This window comes from Mesoplodon bidens (genome assembly GCF_964165515.1).
Source record: "Mesoplodon bidens genome assembly, chromosome: 1".
Classification (NCBI taxonomy): Eukaryota; Metazoa; Chordata; class Mammalia; order Artiodactyla; family Ziphiidae; genus Mesoplodon; species Mesoplodon bidens.
This window is the reverse complement of record NC_138176.1, coordinates 191,406,887-191,431,606: the sequence shown is the minus strand read 5'-3', so window position 1 is coordinate 191,431,606 and position 24,720 is coordinate 191,406,887. Positions and strand designations below refer to the sequence as shown.

The window sequence follows — 24,720 nt, the reverse complement described above, 5'->3', positions numbered from 1 at the left end:
TGTTTTAACTGATTATCAGCAAAGACAGGGAAAAAAAGTCCATGTTACATCAAACTTACAAAACATCACTTATAAGTTTCTAAAACTAAATCAGGCTTACACTAAAAGACACAATGGATGACTTGTCCTATGAGGGGGAGGGGGAGGGTGAAATGGCAAGGCAATGCCCTTCCTTAAAAAAAAAAAGATGTTAGTTCTTTTTTGTTGATTACAAAATGCCTGTTTTTCTCTTGTACACATACCCTGATACACACGCCTCTCTATTGATTAGCAATCTTGGGCACAGGCTCATTGAGATGAGCATCAGAGGCTGAGCACCGTCACACGCTGGGATTTCGCAATGCCTGCTGGCATCACACACGATGTCTGTTGTCGAGGGTCATGTGGGTTGACCACTGACTGGCAAGGAAACTCACTGTTTAGAACATATGAGTCACTGAAAATGAGGACGTTCATTTAGTCAAGTAAATTTGTGTTAATGCTGTTGCAGAAGCAGGAAGAGGAAAGGATTCATCTGCATGATACACTAACAGATACCAACTTAATTTAATAAACAAAAAGCTTACCACACTTTAAAAAAAAGAACATACACCTACCCTTTGCAAAGGCTTGGAGTACTTTACATAGTCTACCAAGCAGGTGAATGCTTGAATTAATCACACATAGCCAACGTCTGTACTCTCTATCCAATCTTAATCTCATTTTTTCTCTCTCTTCTTTTTTTTAAGGGATGGTCTCTGGAATTCATTATCAACTTCCCCTCTGCTAGTTAGCTATCTATTTATTTATGTATTTATGTATGTATGTATGTTTGTTTGTTTGTTTGGCTGCACCGGATCTTAGTTGTGGCATGCAGGATCTTCATTGCTGTGTGCGGGATCTTTAGTTGCGGCATGCGGGATCTTTTAGTTGCGATGTACGGGCTCTTAGTTGTGGCATGTGGGATCTAGTTCCCCAGGGATCAAACCCGGGCCCCCTGCATTGGGAGCACGGAGTCTTAACCACTGGACCACCAGGGAAGTCCCTCCCCCCTGCTTAAATCAAGAGAATGCCACTGGTTTCAAAGGGATACCCGAAATCACTGCCCTTAATGCTGTTTTCTCTTGCAACTTGAAGAAGTGTGTCATTTGCTATGTGTATGCACTGTCTCCAGAGTACCTTAAATTTTGTAAAGGCCTGAAGCCATGTTCCTCCAAGTTGCTGTCCTCTGCATACAATGCATTTTTCCAGGTATCCAAAGATAAAAAGCCCAAATGATCCACCGACAAAGTTTGTCCATGGCATCCCCTGCACCCTCAGGCATCAGGGTCCACTTCTATTTCCCAGGTGAAATTAGCAGGTGCAGGCTGCCCAGTGCTCAACACCAGAGAAGCACAGAGGTAAATCCTGTTTCCAGAGAGAAACCCCTGGAAAGGAAGAAGGCTCTAAAGCCTTAACAGAAAAGCGTCCCGTTCTTTACTCTTGTTCACCAGGTATCCCAGAAGTTACAGGAGACATAAGGGGTCTACTGGTTCGGTTCCCTGAGGAACCTTCAGAAAATGGGCTAGGGCTCCAGGGTATAGAAGCTCTTCTCTAGCCAGCCCAAGCTTTGGGGGAAACAGAGCTTTTGAGGAAGAGAAGCAGAGATACCAGGCACCCGACCTAGAAAAGCGAGTGAAGGGGTTCAGAGTAGAGCTTTTCATCACACTGTTCTGAGGTTGGTACACCAAGGAGGAGTAAGAGTTTTTGCTCACCCCCAGGGCGTCCAGACATCACTGGCTTCTTCCTACCCCAACCCATGAAAAAAACTGTCTAATCACAAGTCCAATGGGATCTCTCCTTTCTCTGAGCCCCAGAGCCTATTCTCAACAAACGTAGAACCCACACTATCTGCTGCCTATCTCCCCCACCTTCCATGTACGAGGCATGCTTTGTACCCTCACCCCTCACTTTCTTGTTGGTTTGAAAACTTATGCTGCCCCAAGTGCTTCAGCAAAACAAAAAGGAAATTTGGAAGTGCTATTACAAAATCTCTTGAAGAAAGGAGAAAAGGTGAAGAGGGATTGAGGAATTGTTGCTACTTTCTGGCAGAATAAAAGAACTGATGAAGAGCTTTCTTGCTTTCTCTGCCCATAGAGCCAGTGACCCACAAGCAGACACCGATGTTACAGAGATAAACGCCATGTAAAGACAGATTGAAAACTGAAATACTTAAAACATTTATAGGGAATTTGTTCCAACGAAGACAAAAAGGCACTGCTAAAAAATGAAAAGAGTTTTGTTATATAATTTATACCTCTCCCAAAATTCTCAAGTGTCTATCCAATTTGCAAAAAATCTCTATGTAATCTACCTACTAGCCTGGTCCAGTTTTCGTACCTTTTTTGCTAACAAGAAGTTCTTTCTTACATCTATCAATATTTTTACTTCAATTTAAGCCAATCTTTTTATTCCAACTTTTATGGATATGGAGGAAAAGTGGGATGGCTTCCTCCTTCTAATAATTAACCAACTGAAAAATGTATAATCCCTCAGCTTTTTTTTTTCTTTTTCTAAATTCAATAATCAACCCTCACAGATCTCATTCAACACTTTATACAGGCTTCAGAATTTCCTCTTTACCACCCTTCATACAAACAGTAAACCTGGACTTACCTGTGCCTTTATATCACATCTAAACTGCTTTGCATTTGAGGCCCTTCATAACCTAATCTTATTTCTATCTGTTGTCTCTTCTATAAAGTAAGCTCACTCCCACTGCTATTTAAATGATTCCCTCATTTTCCCAGTTTAGAAAGCCATCACCTTAGTTAACCTCAATCCACGGCCACATGGCTAGTTCAACACCAAACATCCACAAAAAACCCTCTCTGATGTCCCCCATCCAAAATGATCTCCTTGTATGCTGCGCTCATTAAGTTTCTTCCTCAAATTAATTATATTTTTATGTTTGTGGACTTCAATGCCACCAGTGCTGCCTGATTCTCAAATGCCACATGGATATCCGGATCTTGGTGATATCTCCTTAACTAGGCTAAGGGTTGCTTGAGGGCATAGTTCCAAATATAACGTAGGCACACGGAAGACATGCAGGAATCACTGTTCATGGCCAAGACCAGGGCTAGTGATTCAAAGCAGCGCATCACTGTGTATTTAAACATGCTGGCTCTTTTATGTACTGCAGCATCAGTCTAGGTTCTGTGCCCTGCTTTCCACTGCCTGCTTATCTAAAACTCTGCCTGTGGCTTTCTGAAGGGGCCAGTTCCTATCATGTATGTAACCAAGCCTGTTTTTTTAACCCATTTTGGAGCATCCTCCTTGGGTAAAGGATCTTGAATGTTTTCTCTCTCTCTGGTGGCTCATTCATCAAAAACATCAAGGTTACTTTAAACTCTATTCCTGTTTCCTAGGCTGTTTAAAACCTGACTAATTTAAGAGCATTCAGTCCACCATACTGCACTTCAATGATGTCAAAGTCATCAACATAATCTCAAACAATACAACCAACTCTAAGCCAAACCCAATTACTCAACAGGTTCCCTTCCTTTCAGTTAGTGGTCCTCTGATGAGCAGTGTGAGAAGCCCTATCTAATCTCCAGATCAGGAGTGTGACAAGGTTTCATCAGGAAGGCCAACCCCAGGTCAGTTGGTAGTGAGAAGCTGTCTGCAGGTTTGTGCTAAAGAGGACTTCTGAGGCCACATCTTGGTTCAGTGACAAAGACGTCATCAATTAGTGATGTCTGCCAGGGTCATGGGAAGGGTAACAGGTAGAATGGATTTGTTGACCCTGTTATTTGGGGTTAAGATAAAATCAAAAGCTTTACTGAAATAAAGCTTCTATATTCCTGATTTCTACATGGTTTATATATCTATAATAGAATAATTTGCCTTTTTTGTATTGTGAGTAATTTTCTATTAGTGTCTCTCAGTTATTAAGACTAAACGTATACTAAGCTAGAAGTAGTGGAGATGTACTTTTAGTCTCTTGAGAAAGGTGGATGAGAAAATCTACCTTCTTTTTCATCATTATTTACACCCGTAGTTCTCCAGAAACTTATAAAATAAACAATGCTGATTATAAAATGGGAGGATTTTAACCCCAGATATAAATACTAATCACAGAATTAAATATGTGTTTATATCCATTTTAAAGCATAAATGGGGTGAAAGTATGGACATTGCAATCAGTTGCCAATCAACACTGCAGAGAAACCAACAGGCAACTAGAATAACAGGCAGAGTTTCATTTTAACAATTAACATTTTAACATCTCATTCAATACACTGTTGACCCATATCTTGACTGACATCCACATTAACTTCATTTATTTGGACATAAGTAATCTGATTAAACAAGAAATCCCACAACACAGAAGAGTCCATAAACTTCATCATCAAATGAACCATCAATTCAATTAAAATGTCAACCTTATGGTTTGGCATTTATGTACAGTATCTTTGATCATAATGCTGGATAGTCTTAATGGATTTGTTTTCTTTAAAATTTCTGTTGATGATTTAGGACTGAAATGTTATGAGTTTCCTAGGATGTGACAAAGCCAACACTCAGCAGAGGAGATTCCATTTGTGGAAGAGTCACCTCAACCTTCAAAGGGAGAATTAGAAGACACTGGCCAGAGGGGCTGGTAAGGAAGGCATGGTTTAGGGTAGGAAGTGGTGGCGAGGGATTCTGAGTAGGAAAGACAAATTGGGATTCCTTTTCAGGCACCTTTGACTAGCGATGTGATCTGAAGCAAGTTACTTGACCTTCTTCACCTGTAGTTTTCTCATCGGTAAAATGAGGATTAACAAGATGTTATCCTCATGTAAATAATGTAAATTAATTTTGCACAGTGGAGTTGGTGTATAAGAAATAGTGGTGATTATTATTATTATTGATAGGTTCTTATCTATAAGGCAGAAACAAAATGGAGAAGCTCTGTAGTTTTGATTAGGGTTTCCTCTGTGGGGTAGGGTGGCCAGAAGTGGTATGGTGAATGGGAGGTTGGTTTTGGGAACGCTTTTTTATTTATCTATCTATCTATTTATTTATTTATTATTTATTTTTGGCTGCGTTGGGTCTTGGTTGTTATGCACAGGCTTTCTCTAGTTGTGGCGAGCGGGGGCTACTCTTCATTGTGGTACGCGGGCCTCTCATTGCAGTGGTTTCTCTTGTTGCGGAGCACAGGCTCTAGGCGCACGGGCTTCAGTAGTTGTGGCATGCGGGCTCAGTAGCTGTGGCGCATGGGCTTAGCTGCTCCACGGCATGTGGGATCTTCCCGGACCAGGGATCGAACCCATGTCCCCTGCATTGGCGGGCAGATTCTTAACCACTGCACCATCAGGGAAGCCCCTGGGAACACTTCTAAAATGACAAGCTGGATTTTGAATTCGATGGGCACCTGATGAGATGTCCGCTCCTCCCAACAGTAAAGAGAACTCTAAATAAACAGGGGATGTGTTCTCAAATTGACTGTCCTATCATCTGATCCTATTATCTTTTCACTCTCAAAGAATCCTTGTGTCTTAGTTTTCACCCAGCTTTTTCAAACCTCCACAGTTCTGAGATGAAGGTACCCTCTTCTAAACTACTGAGGTATTTGGGACTAAGAGAGCTAAATCACCAACAAGATCCCCAACTAGTTACTGTTGAGGATAGAAAGATTTAAAACCTGCTTATATTAGGTACATTTTTTAAAAAACTAATTTCACAGAAAATAGGGACAGGGCACAGGGCAAGTCATCCACTTTGTTACAGCTGTATGAAAAGAAAAACAATCTGAAAAATAGTAGAGAGTATGTTTTATGGGCTAAAATATAGCGGAAAAACTGGTTTATTAGCATGGGAGCCTTTCTTTCTGTGACTTACCACTTAAATTGCTCTTTTTCCACCCATCCCTCACAATGCAGTTAAAAGCATTAGTCTGCTCTGACATTCTGTCTTCCTCTTTCCTGCCAGAGCCACTCCATCTCGCTTACTCATTGTTGGCCAGAATTACATGGTAAGTCGTCTGCTTTCAGAGGTGAGAGCACATACTCATATGCAAGTCTCCAACCCACTCTAAAGTAAAGTTTCCTCCAAAAGAAGCAGTCTATTTTCCTCGGATTACGAGGTGAAGTTTGAAGTTTTTCTCACCTCTACTTTTCCTTAAGGAACATGCCTCCTCTGCCACCATCCAGAGACCCTGTTAACCCTGTGATTCCCATGCCTTACCTTGCATTCTATCTTCCCCCAAACCAGCCACCAAAAACTGTAGAAATCAAGTTCTTCTCCTTCAAGGGGCTATTAGTTAGAAAGCTAGAATAAATGATGCAAACGAGAGTGGCATAATCATGCCAGTGAGAGTGGCATAATAGATTAATGCATTATTCACTAAGAGAGGTGGTTCCCAAAGGAATGGTCCCAAAGGAGGGAGGGGGGAGGGAAGAGGAGGATTTTGCCCCCAGGGAACAGCTGGCAACATCTGCAAACACTGTTGGTTGTCACTTTAGGGGTGTGCTACTGTCATCTAGTGAGTAGAGACCCGGGACAATGCTAAGCATCTTACAACACATAGGACCACTCCCTGTGACAAAGAAGTATTCTGCCCAAAATGTCAGTAGTACTGAGGTTGTGAAACCCAGCTCTAACAGGTAATATATTTCAATTAACAACGCCTTTGTTCTACAGGTTTAAGTTTCTATTCCAGGCACTAGGCATGCTGACTAGAGATGTATTTTGGAGCATGTAAGCATCAATCACACCCCTGAGACAGGTACCTATTTTCTATTCATATGAAACTAGTTCCATTTATCAGACTACAGACTCTAGCTGAAGGCTTACTGATATTTTATTTGGTTGGTTTTCTTAATGTTTATGTTTAAAATGCAAGTTTAACCAAAAAATATGAGTTCAACAAAGAAAAAATTCCATTGTCATATCTGCTTCAGATATTTTTGAAGAAAAAAATTATAGGTACAGTTAAAGCCCACCTCCCCATCTATTCTCCTCCCTCCTAGCAGATATATCATTTCCACATGTATTTTATACTTATCTACATACATCTACATAAATATATAGTTATCTGTTTAAGGTACTAAATTTTAAATGAATGCTATTATACTATACATTTCTTCTCTCTCAATGTCTGTCCATTTTGTTTTCTTCATGTAAATCCAGTCAGTTCATTTTGATCGCTGTACAGTACAAATAAAGCAGCTTACATAATTTTCCCCCTAAGGAGTGACTGGGTCGTCTCCACATTGCCACTATTTGTATACACCTGTAACACGTCTCCTAATACACACATGCTGAGAGTTTGGGTAGGTCTGGTATCTTAGGAGAAGTGGAATTGTGGAGTTACAGTGCTACGAATCGCCAAATTGCTCTCCAAAGTGTCCCCGAACTAAGTTTTCATTATATTGTGCTTAGAAATGCAGATGACTGATCTTAGGGTTTTAAAACAAGCAAACAAGAAAGAATCAAACCTTTGCCTTCTGAAGAACTATATTAACATATGAGGATTAAAATACATGGTATGCTAGTGAATTTTTTCAGAAACACCTTCTATCAAGTAATTTTTGTTCCAAGAAGAGAAACTGTGCTCCTTATGTCCAATAAAGGCAGTGTCAATAAATAAATAAGCAAACATATTTGTGGACCACGACTGAATGTCGAATCAAACAATCAGTTATCAAACCATTTTGAAACTGTTAGAGAAATTTATATATGGACTATGTATTAGATGATATTAAGAAAATATTAAGCTTGTAAAAGGGATAAAAGCATTGTGGTTATTTTTTAAAGTCCTTTTTTTTTTTTTTTTTTTTTTTTTTTCTTTTGTGGTACGCGGGCCTCTCACTGTTGTGGCCTCTCCCGTTGCGGAGCACAGGCTCCGGACACGCAGGCTCAGCGGCCATGGCTCACAGGCCTAGCCGCTCCGCAGCATGTGGGATCTTCCCAGACTGGGGCACGAACCCGTGTCCCCTGCATCGGCAGGCAGACTCTCAACCACTGCGCCACCAGGGAAGCCCTTACAGTCCTTTTTTAAAAAATATATAAAAAGATGAAATCTTATATCTGCACTGAATACTTTAGCAAAAACTGAGGAGTGATAGATGAATCAAGTGTGGCAAAATCTTGACAAAAGTTGGCTATATGGGTTATCACACTAAGCGAAATAAGTCAGAAAAAGACAAACATTATATGACATCACTTATATGTGGAATCTAAAAAAATAGCACAAATGAACTTATTTACAAAACAGAAACAGACTCACAGACATAGAAAACAAACTTATGGTTTACCAAAGGGGAAGCCAGCAAGTGGTGGGAGGATAAGTTAGGAGTATGGGGTTAACAGATACACACTACTATATACAAAATAGATAAACAACAAGGACCTATTGTATAGCACAGGGAACTATATTCAGTATTGTGTAATAACCTACAGTGGAAAAGAATCAAAGCAAAAAAGGATAGAGATATATACATATATACATGTATAACCAAATCACTTTGCTATACAACTGAAATTAATGCAATACTATAAATCAACTGTACTTCAATTAAACAAACAGAAAACAAAAACAAGTTGGCTATATGGGTCTCATTATACTATTTTTCTACTTTTGCTTATGTTTGAAAATCGTCATAATCATCATCGTCACCATCAGGCAGATAGACTAATAAAAGCAGGTAGACATTTGACTGTGATAAAGAAAATCTCAACCTATAATCCTTCCATATCCCATAACTGGATTATTTTTCTCTCTGCAAGTAGTCAGACGCGTTCTAGGATTTTATGAGCAAGATAACCCCATTAAATGCATTATAGTCCATATCCTTGAGGACAGCAGACACTGATTTATATTCAGAGAACTTACACCAAGACAATAGTACGAAATCAACTTAGCTGATTTAAACAGACTATTCAAAAATGGCCCGCCCAAGACAAAATGAGTATAGAACATGATACTCCTCAAATTTCTGTTACAACGTATTATCCCACATTTTCTGTGAAGTTCAGAGAGCTGCTTAATGTTGATGTAACCAACATTGTATTGGCATCAACACGGTTAGTCAATTCTCACAAAAGAATCCCAAATGTAAAAGTAGAGGGAAACATTAGGCAACCTGAATTCGCTCTGGACAGGTACAACATCAAAGGCTTCACCATAGCATTTTGTCCTTTGTGTGTGTTTGAGGGGAGGAAGAGGTGGAGGGGGCTGAGGGCAAGAGATACTGGGCAGAAGAGAAACTTAGCCCAGGGGCTTAATTAACGGTGGGTCAGGTGACCCCAAATCCTTGCTGGGACAGGGCAACGTGGAGGACCTGAGGAAGCAAGTGCATTTCCCACTGCCAACAATGCCGAGTCAGGCCAGCAACACACACCAGGGAAAAACACCAGAAGGACTGAGCCATGGCCTCTACTTATCTGTATTGTTTAGGACTCACTCCCCAGGCAAGGGCACCTGCAGGCCTTAACTCCTGCCTGTCGACATTTAGTCGTTAGTCACTATGATGTCCTAGCATCATAATGCAATGACAGTGGCATTAATCCTGAGTCATGAAAATGACATAATTAATTACATTCATTTCAATCACAATTAAAATTACTGACTCATTCAAGTCTGACAGCACAAGTTCTGGAAATCAGGTACCCAAAGAGCGAGACTGGTGGCTTCTTAGAGTCAAACAGTCCCTTGCACTAGTTACAGCAGAGTAAAATGAAAGCTACTAAAATCTCCATCAGACCACAAGCCAGGGCCTGAGAAGATGCATTTGTTCTATGGCTAGAGTGGTAAAAGTACAGCTGATGCAAAGCAAAAGACCCAATACCCTTCTCTCTTCTTGTTTTACCTTCTAGCACATCAGCTCTCAGGGAACAAATACTTGGGTAGAGGGTAACTCTGTATTCTCCACTGAAGTTGAATGCTTCCCTATAACACAGTTACTTGAAGGGAGGAGAAAATTTATATTCACCACTGTATTAACAATGAGGAAAAGTCCTTAAACCCAGAAGAGGAAGGTATAATGATAGAGCTTCTTAAAGAGCTTTTATTCATGATCATATCTGAAGCTCAATGAGCTGGACAGTGTTTTAACAGAAGACATGGTAGAGTACAGCCAAGGACAGCAAAGAAGTATTTAAGCACAAAGATAATAATTCCCGAGGTTCAGCTTTCAGTTGGCTTATTCAATAAAAGCACAGAAGAAGTACAACACAAGAGGGGTTTAACTGGAGAGGGAGATTTGAAAACTGTTTCCAGAAATGTGCTTCACCAAGTAAAAGAGCGGCAAAAGGAATTTTCTGGTGCAGAAAATAAACATAACTCTTGTCCCTCTTTAGCTCATCTCTCCCTCTCAATTGCCTAAACCTATCATCAGCACTGTATCATTCAGACATCTCAAAATTGCACCCACACCCCTGGGACCCGTGGCCTGCCAGTGACCCTTGCCTAAACTTTGGCCGGCTCAACACTGACTTGTGCTCGGTTGGCTGCGGTAGAGAGACACGATGCTCTGAGGGTAGGCGACTGCACCAGCCAGGCACACAGGTGCTCAGTGTTTCATCACCCTCTGCCTCTGTCTAGGACTGTGATACTACCTCTCGGCTGACTCTAAACACCGGAATGTACAGGTGTTTAGAGTCAGCTGAGACTGACTCTCAACAGGGCACACACCCTGCGACAGGGCGACTCAAGCAGGATGTAAGTCAGGATGGGAGTAAAGGTGCATACCAAGTACTGTTGAGGTGTTAATACAGATGAAAGCAGCACATAGCAGAGCCTAAATGAGATCTCACCTCATCCTTTGCTTATGCCACTATTTTAGCATTTATCACAGTGGCCTATCAGATGCCTGTCTCCCCACAGGAGCCATGTCTTAATCATCTTGGGATCCCCTGTCAACCTCACAGGTAGCAAATGCTCAGTAACTGCAATAGTCAATTCCCAACTGCACAGGCTAAAAGGGAGAGCAGTCACTCTGAATGAAATATGATAAATTCTGTAGGCATTAGCCACACTCTAAACCATTATTATATATATTTTCTTCTACTACTCACTTCCACTCTTTCCTGGAGGTACCAAGAAAAAGACAAAGACCAAAAATAGAAAAGACAGATGCATGATAAAAAAAAAAAAATCCAACAAGTGGAAATATTCACTCCCATTAGGCTGAAAAACCTAAAACAACACTACGAACACCCTCAGCTAGTGGTTTTTTAATCCTCTTAACCTACCAAATTGAAACACTTTGTGCCCTTTTAAATTCATGGCCCAAGACATGCACCACCACCACCCCAACCTGTAGGGTCCCATAGAATTTCACCCAAGAACAATGACAGCCCAAAGTCTCACCATGTACAACAAAAAATCAGCAATAAAGTTTGTTCTCTCCTTAAATCACAAGGGCACACATTTAAAAAGAACCCAGAAAAAAATTTAGTAGATCTGCTACACCTGAGAGAAGGTACCTCTCAGGTCAATAAGAAGAGGACCAAGTAGAGCCAGAAATATCCAATCTTGGTTAAGATGTTATTGGTGCTAACCCTTTGGTGTTTAAGTGGACACCATGAAGCTCTACTAGTTGCTTTAATCATTTGAACATAACAATCTAATTACACAAAAATGCACAGATGTTTTCACTCAGATTCTTTACTTCCTAAATGCACTATAGCATATAATTTCTACAATTCCTCTTAGACAAGCCTTCAGAAGATAAATTCCTTCTAGTGAAGTGTTTGACATTTTGACCATCTTTAACCCTAAATCAGATGGGCACAAAATTGTTTCTATATTATTTTTGAAAAACACATAAAGCCTTAATCTTTTAATTAAATCAAGGGTTTATTTCTCCTTAATTTCACAGCCATCACTTCCACAGAATTCTACTCCCCTTTGAACCCAGTGTCTTAAAAATTCTTAAAATTCTTAACCCAAGTGAAAGGGTTTATTGGGACAAAGGCAAAGCACACATATAGAAGCAGGGACTGCTTAGCTCGGTTGATTTGTTACTCACTTCTAACAAAAATTAAGTGAGTTTCTTTACTACAGGACTTTTCTGAGCCTTTGTTACTATACATTATTAGTCTCCAAAAGGAATGTGTAGCATGTGGTGATTCCCAAGCTTATTTCACAGGGGAGTTGTGTTTTGTTTTGCTTTTTTTCACGGTACACGGGCCTCTCACTGTTGTGGCCTCTCCCGTTGCCGAGCACAGGCTCCGGACGCGCAGGCTCAGCGACCATGGTTCACGGACCCAGCCGCTCCGCGGCATGTGGGATCCTCCCGGACCGGGGCACGAACCCGTGTCCCCTGCATCGGCAGGCAGACTCCCAACCACTGCGCCACCAGGGAAGCCCGGTAGTTATTTTTTTATTTCATGCATTACTAATTAGTTTTTAGCATGAAAGAATATTTTGAGGAACATACTTTGAGAACCACAAGTTAGAATAAGGTGCTAATGAAACCTCAAACATAGGTCTAACTTAACCCCAGGTAGTCCGATTAGCCTTTTTTTTCTTAAGACCATTAACTACCATGGGCAACCACCTTTAAATGCATACCTTTCGAAATACCCTATAAGAACACATAGATGAACCAGCACATATTACATCTTTATAGTAAAAACTCATCCAAAACTCAGCAGGCTGCTATTTTGCATAAAGGACAGAATTATGAACAATCCAAGGCCCATAAAATGTACTACTCTATGCATATTTGAAGTTCAAGTTGGGTAGATTACATCTACCCAATTTGGATACTTTAACCGTTAAAATGAAAAGGAAGACTTACCAACAGAAGCTGAGTTTTTAAGAACTGTTTCCTTTGAGACTCCTTTTTCAATTCGTAACGTGGCCCACTGTTCAAAAAACAACAAGTATTAATGTAAACCGTGTCACAGACACAATGCAAGATATTTAAACCAGGCTTATATAGACATGAAATTAATCATTAAGTCCTGGTACTATGTGAATTGAAGAGATACCCCACTAAATCTCTGATATAATAGTATTCCAAATCCCAGGTACACTCTTATATTAGTTACTGGTAATGCCCAAATAAAAGGAGGAAAAGATCATGTTTACCCTATTAAAAAACCCTCACACAGACCGGGTACCCCAATAAATTACTCCTTGGAAAGGTCAGAAAGCATGAAGGGCAGGAGCACAGACTATGGCATCAAGTCTGTCTGGGTTTAAAATTACTTAATCCCTCTCAGCCTCAGTTTCCTCATCTGTAAAATGAGGATAATAGTTCCTATTCCATAGGGTTCCTATTCCATAGGGTTGCTACGAAGATTAAATGAGATTAACACATGTAAAGACATAAACACAGGGCACAAAGAATATTATTTTCATAAGAAATTAGGCATTCAAGTATGAGACACACTCAAAGATGCCTAATTGCCTGTATCAGACAAAAGCTTTCAAAAGGAGCAGTATGAGACTTGGAAAGCTGGAAAGGAATCCATGAAACCACTAACTAAAAAGACATCTGCCAGGAGATTGGGATTGACATATACACACTACTATATATAAAATAGATAACTAATAAGGACCTACGTATAGTACAGGGAACTCTACTCAACACTCTGTAATGGCCTATGTGGGAAAAAAATCTAAACAAGAGTGGATATATATATATATATATATATATATATATATATATATATATATATACTGATTCACCTTGCTGTACAGCAGAAAGTAACACAATATTGTAAATCAACCATACTCCAATAAAAGTTTTAAAAACAAACAAACAAAAAGTTAAAAAGACACCTGGGGGCTTCCCTGGTGGCACAGTTGAGAATCCGCCTGACAATGCAGGGGACACGGGTTCGAGCCCTGGTCCGGGAAGATCACACATGCCGTGGAGCAACTAAGCCCGAGCACCACAACTACTGAGCCTGTGCTCTAGAGCCCCCGGGGCCACAACTACTGAGCCCACGTGCTGCAACTACTGAAGCCCGCATGCCTAGAGCCTGTACTCCGCAACAAAAGAAGCCACCACAATGAGAAGCCTGCACACCGCAACGAAGGGTAACCCCCACTCGCCTCAACTAGAGAAAGCCCGCACACATAAACGAAGACCCAACGCAGCCAAAAATAAATAAATAAATAACCTAATTTAAAAAATATATATATTATCTAGATGACTACAATTCCAGAAGCTAACAATGTCTAAATTGACTTGATTTGGGGAGGTGGGAGAAGAGGAAAACAAGAGGTAAAAGGCACTATAATAATTATAATTATGACTTAGGCACTCTTGAAGGGGCAAAAAGACAGAATTTATTAAATATGTCAAGGCAAAAACCTCAGTTGTTGCTGGGCTTGAAGGGTAAAGAGGTAAACATTTTTTCTCAAATAAGTAAGAAAATAAGTAGTAGAGAATAAATAACCTAAAACATGTACACGAAGGTCAAGGAGCAAAGCATGATCTGACTACGTCAGGACCCCTGCACAATATCCCAAAGAACAAAGTAGGAACATGCCATGGGTGCTTAGAAGACAGCCTATGAATAGAGGCCTAATCTTCCCAGCTTCAAGTGGCAAGTGACAAATGATAATAGGCTCAGAGTCTTAATCTGGTTGCGTCCTTTTCTCTTCCTTGCTGATCTAGGCAGGAATTCGCAAACTCCGGACTTTACCTCCCATCTCTTCTCAATAGAGGTAAAGGTTTATTTACACAGTTTTTCACTTTAAAGCCTTGTTACCTATTATAGTTGTAAGGAGACCTAAGACATGATTAAAATAAAACTTTGTCAACAATCCATCATCCTTATCCTGGAGCTCACTTTTTTCATTGTGGGCATGTGATTTTATATTTTATATAAATGGTAATTACCTTAGACTAGAACAATGAGTCCGTGCTTATAAGGTGGAAAACATTGGTATTCTGTGGCTATTATGGGCTGAATTGTGTCCCACACAAAGTGCCCCCAAAATTCATGTGTTGAAGCCCTAACGCCCAGTGCCTCAAAATGTGACTATATTTGGAAACTGGGCCTTTAAAGAGGTGACTAAGTTAAAATGAGGCCCTTAGGGTGAGGCCCTAATCCTGTATGACTGGTGTCCTTATAACAAGAGGAAGAGAACCAGGGGCATGTACAGAGAAGACAGACCATGTGAGGTCACAGCAAGACAGTACCATCTAAAGCTAAGGAGAGAGCCCTCAGAAGAAACCAAAGCTGCTGACACCTTAATTTTGGACTTCTATCCTCCAACACTGTGAGAAAATAAATTTCCATGGTTTAAGCCACCCAGTCTATGGGACTTTGTTATAGCAGCAAACTAATATGGAGGCATTCCTCCAATAACACGATGTGCTCCAAAGAGCTCCCTGTGCCATCATCAGAAGTTTCAGAAGACAGACCCTCTCCTGAAATGCTAACTCTGAGGTCTATCCTCCAAAATGTAGCTACAATGTTCAAGATTAGCAAGTTTTAAGGTTGGAGGAGAAGTCACTTAATGCCAAAGGGAATTTGTACTGGAAAACGGTTTTCTTCTTTGGGCTAACTCTCCAGTGAAAATGACCAAGTGCCTATGCTCTGCAGCTGGACAGACAGAAGTACACGTGAACTGCAGCTCTGCCACTTCCTTGCTGTAATCATCTCAGACAAGACTTTAACCTCCTGGGGTCTAAGTTTCATCATCTCTGAACAATACCCAGGGTTGCTGTAAAGATTAAAGGAGATAATCTATCCAATGACCATCACACAATCGGCCACAAGGTAGGAAAACGTTGGCTTTCTCCTCCCTCCCTACATCTATATAGGTGCCAAAATGATCAGTTTTTTTTCCAGACCATCGGGGCATCTCCCAATAAATAGCTATTTCTCTTTCACCACGCCAGCTTCTCTAGCTGATCAGGTAAGCCCAAATACAGAAGAAGAATATCTCTTTAGAGGTTCTAAATCTCTTGAGGTATCTCAGGACACATCTACCTCAAGGCACCAGGAAAGATGCAGCTCTGTCTGCAAAGGGCCCTGAAGATAGCAGCTTCGAACAATCCTGGCTATCACTCCCCATCTCACTACCCCTACCAAGAAAGGTGACAACTTTCAATCAGGTTTTCACCCCCACGTAATTTCAAAATCCTCTTGGAAGAAAATAAGTAGCTGTCCACAATTCACCAAAATAAAGGGTTAAGTATAACTTTTAAAGCTTAGGCCAAAAGCTTGCAAAAACGAGACACTGTCACCTAGACAATTCAACTTTCAGTTTTCACACTAAAAAGACATTTAAGAATTGACTAACTAGAGGGAAAGAAAAAAGGAAAAATGTATAAAATTATATAAAAATTCAAAATATTAGGCTTACTCAAATAATAGCTGGCCATCATCTGTAGCAAAATAAAAGTCTCTCAGCAGAGTCTGTCATCTTAGCAGAGTAGGACTCAGGCTCTAGATTCAGATTAAAATCCTGATTCTACCACGGACAGCTGTATGCCACTGTCCAGACAAACCACCTCTCTGAACCTCCATTCTCCAGTCTATCAATGGGAATAATAACAGACCCTAACCCAGAGAGGTGCTGTAGAATTGTTATCTGAAAAGCATATTGCTTTGGTAGCTTTTCTTTATTATTACTTTCTGTCATAAACAGTCATGGCCTTCTAGCAGATTTATTATATTTCCAACACCAGGGATAATACCTGAGTGTTATAATAAGAGGTGTTTATCATCTGAAAATTATTAACCTGCCTTTTTATTTTATTTTATTTTTTACATCTTTATTGGAGTATAATTGCTTTACAATGGTGTGTTAGTTTCTGCTTTATAACAAAGTGAATCAGTTATACATATACATATGTTCCCATATGTCTTCCTTCTTGCGTCTCCCTCCCTCCCACCCTCCCTATCCCACCCCTCTAGGTGGATTGACCTGCCTTTTTAAAATGACGGAAAACTAACTGGTGGATGGAGGAAATGGTAAGGGAAAGGATAATAACTAAAATAAAAGGCAGGAGTAGGTTGTTCTGAGTATGTATGTGTGCTGACCCATCAAAGACCTGAAGGTAGGTTAAATCTTAGCTACACAGGAGCAAAAAAACCCCAAAAAAACACAACCAAAGAGTGTTCCAATTCAAACTCCACTAAGATTTGAGCACCTACTATGTATCAAGTGCTTTTATTCACCTCTCTTCATTTAATCTGCACAATAACTCTGTGAGGCGTATTCCTGTATACACATGTAGAAACTAAGGTGGAGATGTTGAGTGATCTGCCCAAGGTTACAATGCCAGAAATTTGGAGTAAGTTGTTCATGCATCCAACTTATTCCTCAAAAGTTGAGGGAAAAAGCAGTCCATTAACATTTATCTTCTCTGTCTACTGTTTGTATTATCTGGTTAGATTAGATAATTTACATATCATTCCCCTGCCTTCTTCTTCTCCATCAATCCTATATTCTCTTCCCATTCTTTATCTCCCTCTAACCATGAACCTTAGGCCAATGAATGGCAATCCTTAGGTCAATGAATAGGAAGCATCATTAACCTTGCAGGGTTGAGAACAGCATATTTCAACCTTTAATCCATGCTCCTGTTTGATAAACATAAAAAATTCACACACACTATCCCAGAGATTCAGATATATACACCCCACCATGCAGATGGACTACCTCTACAAATCCTCTCAGCCAAAAGTTTTACTTTTCATGGTTTGCATTCCTAAAACAATTTTTCCCAATATACTGCTACCATATTGGCATATATACTCCTAAGAAATTGTTATATACCCCTTGAAAATCACTGGTTTAGAGAATCACTACACTTACTCTAGGCTAAGAATTCAAGCCTTACCCTCAAGCAGCTTGCCATATCAGGGACTTATGAACACATCTAGAGATATTCAGCAATGCAGAAGGCAGCATTCAGTAGGTACTCACTAAATAATTATTACCTGAACTGATGAGCTAAGAAGGGGCCCAAGAAGAGCATATAGCTGGCTGAGTTACTTGACAATTAGCAATTACCGCAGTCAGCTATTTTGAAGGTACCCCACACACATTGCAACTTCCAGAATGAGTTTATGGTCACAAAAAAGCTACCCATTGTCAAGAAAACTTATCAAAGTAAACACATCATGTACCAAACTAAATGACCTTTTAAAATGGTGTATAAATTGTAACCAAGGAAACCTGTGAAATAGCTAATTCCAATCAAAGAGCCCAAAGAATATTCTTGGGACTGGAATGCAAAAGAAAGAAAGAAGCAAATCAGTTGAGAACATGCTAAAGAATAATGAGTAACAGAAGGGCTGGGCCTTGAATGCACTCTACAAAAAGGCAGGGTATGTTTCCAGATCTAAAGATGTTCTAATATTAAACAACCAGCACAATTTTTAAGAGAATTATCCCCATAGTTGGCAAAAAAAAGCAATCCACTGTACCAACCTCGGCCTAACAGAAATGTCTCTGAGACGTCTAACGCTGTTCTGGTTAGAGGATGGAAAGCCCTGAGTTGCCATCTCCCTCTCCTGGGCCTAAAGCAGATATCGCTATGGGATCATAGCTCTTTCCTGAGGGGCCCAGCTGCTTCCAAACACAGGCACTCCAGGCAGCTGCCACCAAGTCAGAGTTGGCTCACAAAATGAATCCCCATTCAAATTGCATATATGCCAAGCATCTCTCTGACCTAATAAGTTTGGTCTGAGCTAAGAGGATGGTTCCTTATGCTGCCATCTACCTGGTTTCCAAGCTAGGTGGTGTATCTCCCACTATAATTAGAAAACTAGCATTCTTGAGAGTTAGATTAACAAGGAGTGCATCTCTAAGTCTCTTCAAGTCTAGATGGACAAAAATTAAAACTTGAGGCCCTGCCACACTGAAGCCAGACCCTGGACTGGAGACATCCCTTCAAAGTATAATAGTTATTTGCCAGGCTAACAGCAACTAGCAGGCCTCTCTCCTTGACATCTCTTTAGCTGTATCCTGACTTACTCAAGCAAGCATATAGGAGTCAGCACCTGGAAGACAGGGTGTGCAACTTACTTTACTCCATCCTCACTTGGGGTATCAATTCCAAAAGACATTGCTACATGGGAGAACAGTTCAATCATTTCAGTTCTGAGAAAGAGTGAACACCAGCTGAAGAGGATCAGCTGCTACGGGGAGAGTATTCTGAAGATCTAACAGTAAGAGGCAGCTAAGAAGTTCACAGTAGAGTGTGACTAAGTTCAGAGTGTGACATCAACAAGATAAGTTCAAGACTGTGAAATGTCTCCCAAGTAGAAACAACAGAACTTTTAAAACATGAGGGCTGAGGATGAAGAATCAAATACAACTTCAAAGACTAGACAGAAAAATAGCCACAAAGAGAAGTACAACAAAAATGAGGGGTAAAACAGGAGATAAGCAGGTAGAATAGATTTGCAGGAGATTAGCTGGTGGGAGATCTGCTGGTAATCTCCAGGTAAAAGATAAAAGATTAGAGATGTACATCTGGGAGCCACCCTCCTGCCTGAGGGAAAAGAGCAAATAAAGCCACGCCTGGGGGCAGACATAGAATAAGGGCAGAAAAATGCGAACCAGTATTAGAAGGTACTTTAGTAGCTACAGAAACAAGGATGCTAGAATCTAAGTAATAATATTATTACTTTATTATTACTTTTTTTTTTTTTTTTGCGGCACGCAAGCCTCTCACTGTTGTGGCCTCTCCCGCTGCGGAGCACAGGCTCTGGACGCGCAGGCTCAGCGGCCACGGCTCACGGACCCAGCTGCTCTGCAGCACGTGGGATCTTCCCGGACCAGGGCACGAACCCGTGTCCCTTGCATCGGCAGGAGGACTCTCAACCACTGCGCCACCAGGGAAGCCCAATTATTACTTTAATAATAAGAATAATATTATTCTTTTAATAGCAGCAAACACATACAGATACCATTCTAGGATGCCTGACATATTTTAACTCACTTAAACAACCCTATGGAAATAGTTGTTATTGTTACTCCTATTTTATAGATGAGGCAAATGAAGCACAAGAAGTAGGTGACTTCCCTATGGTCATATACTGAGAAGCAGAGCTGGGATTTTGGTACCAAATCAAAGCAAATCTGCACCCGAAGTCTACACTATTAACCAACAGCTGCAGGCCCTCTCCTCAATTAAGACTCCTGTCTCCACCACTTAATTCAAGCAAACCACTGAACTTCTCAGAGTCTCAGTTTCCTCACCTGTAAAAGGGGGAATAACACTTGCTCTCCCTACCTTCCAAGGCTTTGGGGAGCATCTGATGAGAGGATCAACAAGGGATCTGTGATTTAATAAAGCCCTGTATTAAAGGTAAGCTGTAGTTGTTCCCCATCAGGCCCACTTAGAGTCGAGGTCAACGAATATAGATTTTCAATGACATTTCCAGCGCCACTGGTTAGATTAAATTTCCATGACTCTGTTAAAATATAATCAGATTTCTTTCTACCATCCAGCAATTGGTTTCTTATATTGAGCATACACTAGAACATGATGCCTTTCTGGACAGGATGCCTTAGTCCACGAAAGGACCTCTGCAACCTGGGGCTGTAAAACCTAAGGACACTGAGGTGACAGCTGCCCCGCAGAAAGGATATAAAGAAATTCGGTGATAGAAAGGCGGTTGCATTGATATTCTAATCAGTAAAAACCATAATAACAACAGCAGGGGGTGGAGGTAGTTCTGCCTTCAACCACAGCAACAACAGGGTGGTCCAGTGGTTTGAGTCCGAATCCCTCCAGCTCTACGGGAGAGGAGGGATGCAGCCGCGGATAAACTAAAACGCACACCCCTCCGGACCACTGACTTTCCTCACTGGTCCCCTCGCGTCTACTCGGCTTTCAGCTCTACCCTCGTTTCGCATCGCCCCAGGATCTCCCTAAAGCCCTCGGAGGAGGGGCCGCGGCATGCCCCCATGCACTCACCTCTAAAGTTTTCACCAGGATCTTCATGTAGAGCTCGGAGATGCCCAAAGACACCCCAAAGGCCGAAGGCAGGAGTATGAAGCCGAGCACCAGAGTCAGCCAGGTGTAAACGATCTTCCCGGCCAGATCCGCGCCATCCATGGCTCGGCGCACCCAGAAGGGGTCCACGGAGGAGGTCCGAGCACGACAGCTGTCCCTGTCCCCAGCTAGTCGGTTGGCAGCTCCGGGAGCAGAGGTGCGGGGCCCGGCTCCCCGGAGTCAGCGCCGCCGCCGCCTGGCACTCACCTCTGCAGTGAAAACAAGAGAGGACGGGAAAAACTTTCAGAAGGACAGCAATTTCCCTCCTCTTCGGGCTCCACCTCGCCGCGGCCGGCTGACTCTTTCTCGGTTGGAGGCCCAGGCCCCCTGCTGCCGCTTGCGCAGACCTGGTAGCGCCGGCCGGGCGACCAGGGCTGGGGGTGAGCGTGGAGACACGCGAGCGCAGCGGGGAACGTGTCCCACCCTGTGCCTGATTTCAGTTGGGTGGTGATTGGGGCAACTCAGCGTTGACTCACGGAGGCCCTCACGGAACGAGGATCCCTGCGGCGCCGTGCACCACCGCACACCAGCCGCTGGCGGAACTGACGCCTGGTCCAGGACTGAGCTGCTGGTGGGCTGGCTCGGACGCCCAGCGCCCAATTTCTGTACCCTGCCCTTGCCCCACCTCCTCCGCCACCCAACGGGGAGCTTCTAGTAGGGATCTGCACGGAAAGCGCCGCAGCCTCCCGGGCGGCCTCGTCTTCCCCGCGCCCCGCCTCGCCAGCACTCCCAGCGGAGATCCTTTAGGGAACAGAGTTTTCATCTGCAACACGTTAGCATTTTCTCACCCCCAGAATGAACTACTGACGTGTCCGGAACGCTTGAGAAGGTCCTGCTTGTGTGTGTATAAAACGACCTCTCGGCAGGGCTGTCAAGGAGAGGGAAATGCCCGCGGCGCTGTTGAGCTGCGGCTTCCTCCGCTTCCAGGTCTCCCACTCCCTCTTCTCCCTCCTCCTTCCCCTCCCTACTCTACGGAGCTGCCGGGCGAGATCTTGCTCTTCCTGAAAGTGGAAAGTTCTCTCCACGAGTCGCCTTACCGGCTCATCCGCCGTTTCTCTTGGCACAGAAATCCTTCCGCCGAGGGTCGCTCTCTTCCTGGGGCAAGATTCCAACCACAGCTTCCCTTACCTTTCACCCAACACTATTCTCACAGAAGCCACAGAAAAACGCCAGGCCCCCGCAAAGCTTCATCCAGCTGACGCGCGCTTCCAGGGAATTCAGGGCCCGCATCTCTGCCTCGTTAGCCCTTCTTAGAACAGTAAAGGGCAAAAAGCTTGTACGGGTATTTACTTCACTACGGTTCATGCCTCTTAGAAACCTGATCTGTTTTTAAGAGTAAGCGTAAGAAGGGTTGTTGAGACTGTAGTAGATAAGAAAATCAGGCTCCCAGCGTTTCCAGATCGTCACTGAATGGGACCAAAATCTTGTACAGGTCTCTTTCGGGTGTAATTTCAAGCTAGAAAAACTGGGACGGCAAGCAAACTGAATTCAAAGAGTGTTGACAACAAATACTGCGAGAGAGGCTGACCCGGCCCAAGGTGTGGAGGAAATGGAGAGCGGAAGAGAGGAGAACCCCCTGCAAAGAATGTAAATGTTTGGCTTCTGCACCTCCTGCCGGGCAGGTATCACAACTCCTTACCCCACTAGGAAGGGAAAAAAACCGTAACTTGGTCCTAAAAACCAAAGCTGAGAATGAAGAAGTTTCAGGCGCTTGGCTTCTCAAAATTAAACCTCTTTATAGTCTGCCATTTTACGAAAACAAACAACAACAACAAAAAACCACACATGCCAAAATTCGTCCAAAGTCTTTGCTGGAAACAAACACATATTTAGCACAAAACCTCAAAGTATTGACTCATTTAACACCATACATTCAGGTAAAGCTCTTACCCTCCTTTTATTTCCTCAAAGAAAGATGACTAAGGAATGCTGAATGATTGTACCAAAGTTTACCCAACAAGTCTAAGTGCAGGTAATTTCGTTTAAGGATGGCCTTTTTCTGCCCATCCAGACAGAGGAGCTGAGTGCCCACGATCTCCAATGATTTCTTGTTGCTCACAACCAAATTTCATGAACGAGGTTTGCTTCTTTGGTTTTGGTTTTGGTTTATTCTTTATGTAAGAATTATTGTCCCATAAGGGACTTCCCTGGTGGCACAGTGGTTAAGAATCCGCCTGCCAATGCAGGGGACACGGGTTCGAGCCCTGGTCCGGGAAGATCCCACATGCTGCGAAGCAACTAAGCCCATGCGCCACAACTACTCAGCCTGCGCTCTAGAGCCCGAGAGCCACAGCTACTGAGCCCATGTGCCACAACTACTGAAGCCCGCATGCCTAGAGCCCGTGCTCCGCAACAAGAGAAGCCACTGCAATGAGAAGCCCACGCACCGCAACGAAGAGTAGCCCCTGCTCGCTGCAACTAGAGGAAGGCCACGCCAGCAACGAAGACCCAATGCAGCCAAAAAATAAATAAATGAATAAAAATTTTAAAAAGAAAAGAATTATTGTCCCATAACGGAATGGTGGAATGGTAATAATGTGGAGTCTGAAGTCTTAGACTGACTCCAAACTGACACGGACACTTGTAAATTTGAACAATTCATTTAGTCTTCTGTGCTTCAGCTTTCTCATCAGTAAAATGTATTCTTTTTAGGGTCAAATGTGATTATGAGCTTGAAATTGCTCTGTTAAGGACAAAGCTCTGTGCAGACATCGAAGGCAGCTTGGTGCAAGTGTAAAAGCTCTCCACCTTTTTTTTTTTTGGCTGCGTTGAGTCTTCGTTGTTGCACATGGGCTTTCTCTAGTTGCGGGGAGCAGGGGCCACTCCTCATTGCCGTGTGCGGGCCTCTCACTGTGGTGGCCTCCCCCACCACAGATCACGGGCTCCAGCCACTCGGGCCTCAGTAGTTGCAGCGTGTGGGCTTCAATAGTTGCGGCTTTCAGACTCTAGAGCACAGGCTCAACAGCTGTGGCACACGGGCCTAGTTGCTCCTTGGCACGTGGGATCTTCCTGGACCAGGGCTTGAACCCGTGTCCCCCGCATTGGCGGGCGGACCCTCAACCACTGTGCCACCAGAGAAGCCCAAGCTCTCCATCTATATCTCACCTAAAACACAGGACAGCCAAGATAGGTTCATCTTTGCAGTGATGAGGGAGGGAGAGGGAAGAAGTAATGGTGGGTGGTCCCCATGCTCCCTTTCACTCACCTCACCTCTCCCCTTTCCTTGCACACCTTAAGGCTCTTTCATTTAAACCTAGGAAGGATCCTCCCTCCCTTCCTGCATTTACAACTCCCTTCACTGCATTAGTTTCCTAGGGATGCCATAACAAATTACCACAAACTTAGTGATTTTAAACAACACAAATTGATTCTCTCAGTTCTAGAAGCCAGAAGCCTGAAATGGAGGTGCCTACAGGGCCAAGCTCTCTCCAGAGGTTCTAGGGGCGAATCTGTCCTTGCTTCTTACAGCTTCTTGGGTAGCTACCAGTGTTGCTTGGCTTGTGGCGGCATACTCACTGCCTCAGTCTTCACATGGCCTTTTCTTCTTTTCTCTTATGAAGACACTTATCACCCTGGATTTAGGGCCCATTCTAATGCAGGATGATTTCATCTTGAGATTCTTCACTTAATTATACTTAATCTGCAAAGCATTTTTTTTTCCAAATGAGGTCACGTTCGCAGGTTAGGAGTTGGGCATATCTTTTGGGAGGCTACAGTTCAACCCCCTACTCTTACCATATCTGTAAACTGGGGATAATAACACCTACCTGGAGAGGTTGTT

At 42.5% G+C, this 24,720-nt stretch overlaps 1 protein-coding gene across 4 annotated transcripts in view; it reads right to left on the bottom strand.

The window, feature by feature from the left end:
* GPAT3 (glycerol-3-phosphate acyltransferase 3) overlaps window positions 1–21,914 on the bottom strand; it is a 58,354-nt gene extending 36,440 nt beyond the window's left edge. Inside the window, exons 1-3 of one of the 4 annotated variants that reach the window (XM_081241826.1) lie at window positions 21,728–21,914; window positions 20,862–21,148; window positions 12,756–12,822 (exon numbers count right to left, since the gene is read on the bottom strand). In XM_081241826.1, coding sequence (XP_081097952.1) covers window positions 12,756–12,822; window positions 20,862–21,002 — 208 coding nt within the window. In that variant the 5' untranslated portion in view covers window positions 21,003–21,148; window positions 21,728–21,914. Of the gene's footprint in view, window positions 1–12,755; window positions 12,823–20,861; window positions 21,149–21,362; window positions 21,664–21,727 lie in introns of those variants that run through there. The other 3 variants (XM_081241829.1, XM_081241827.1, XM_081241828.1) reach the window with 3 other exon arrangements.
* Between the last annotated feature and the right edge of the window lie 2,806 nt (window positions 21,915–24,720).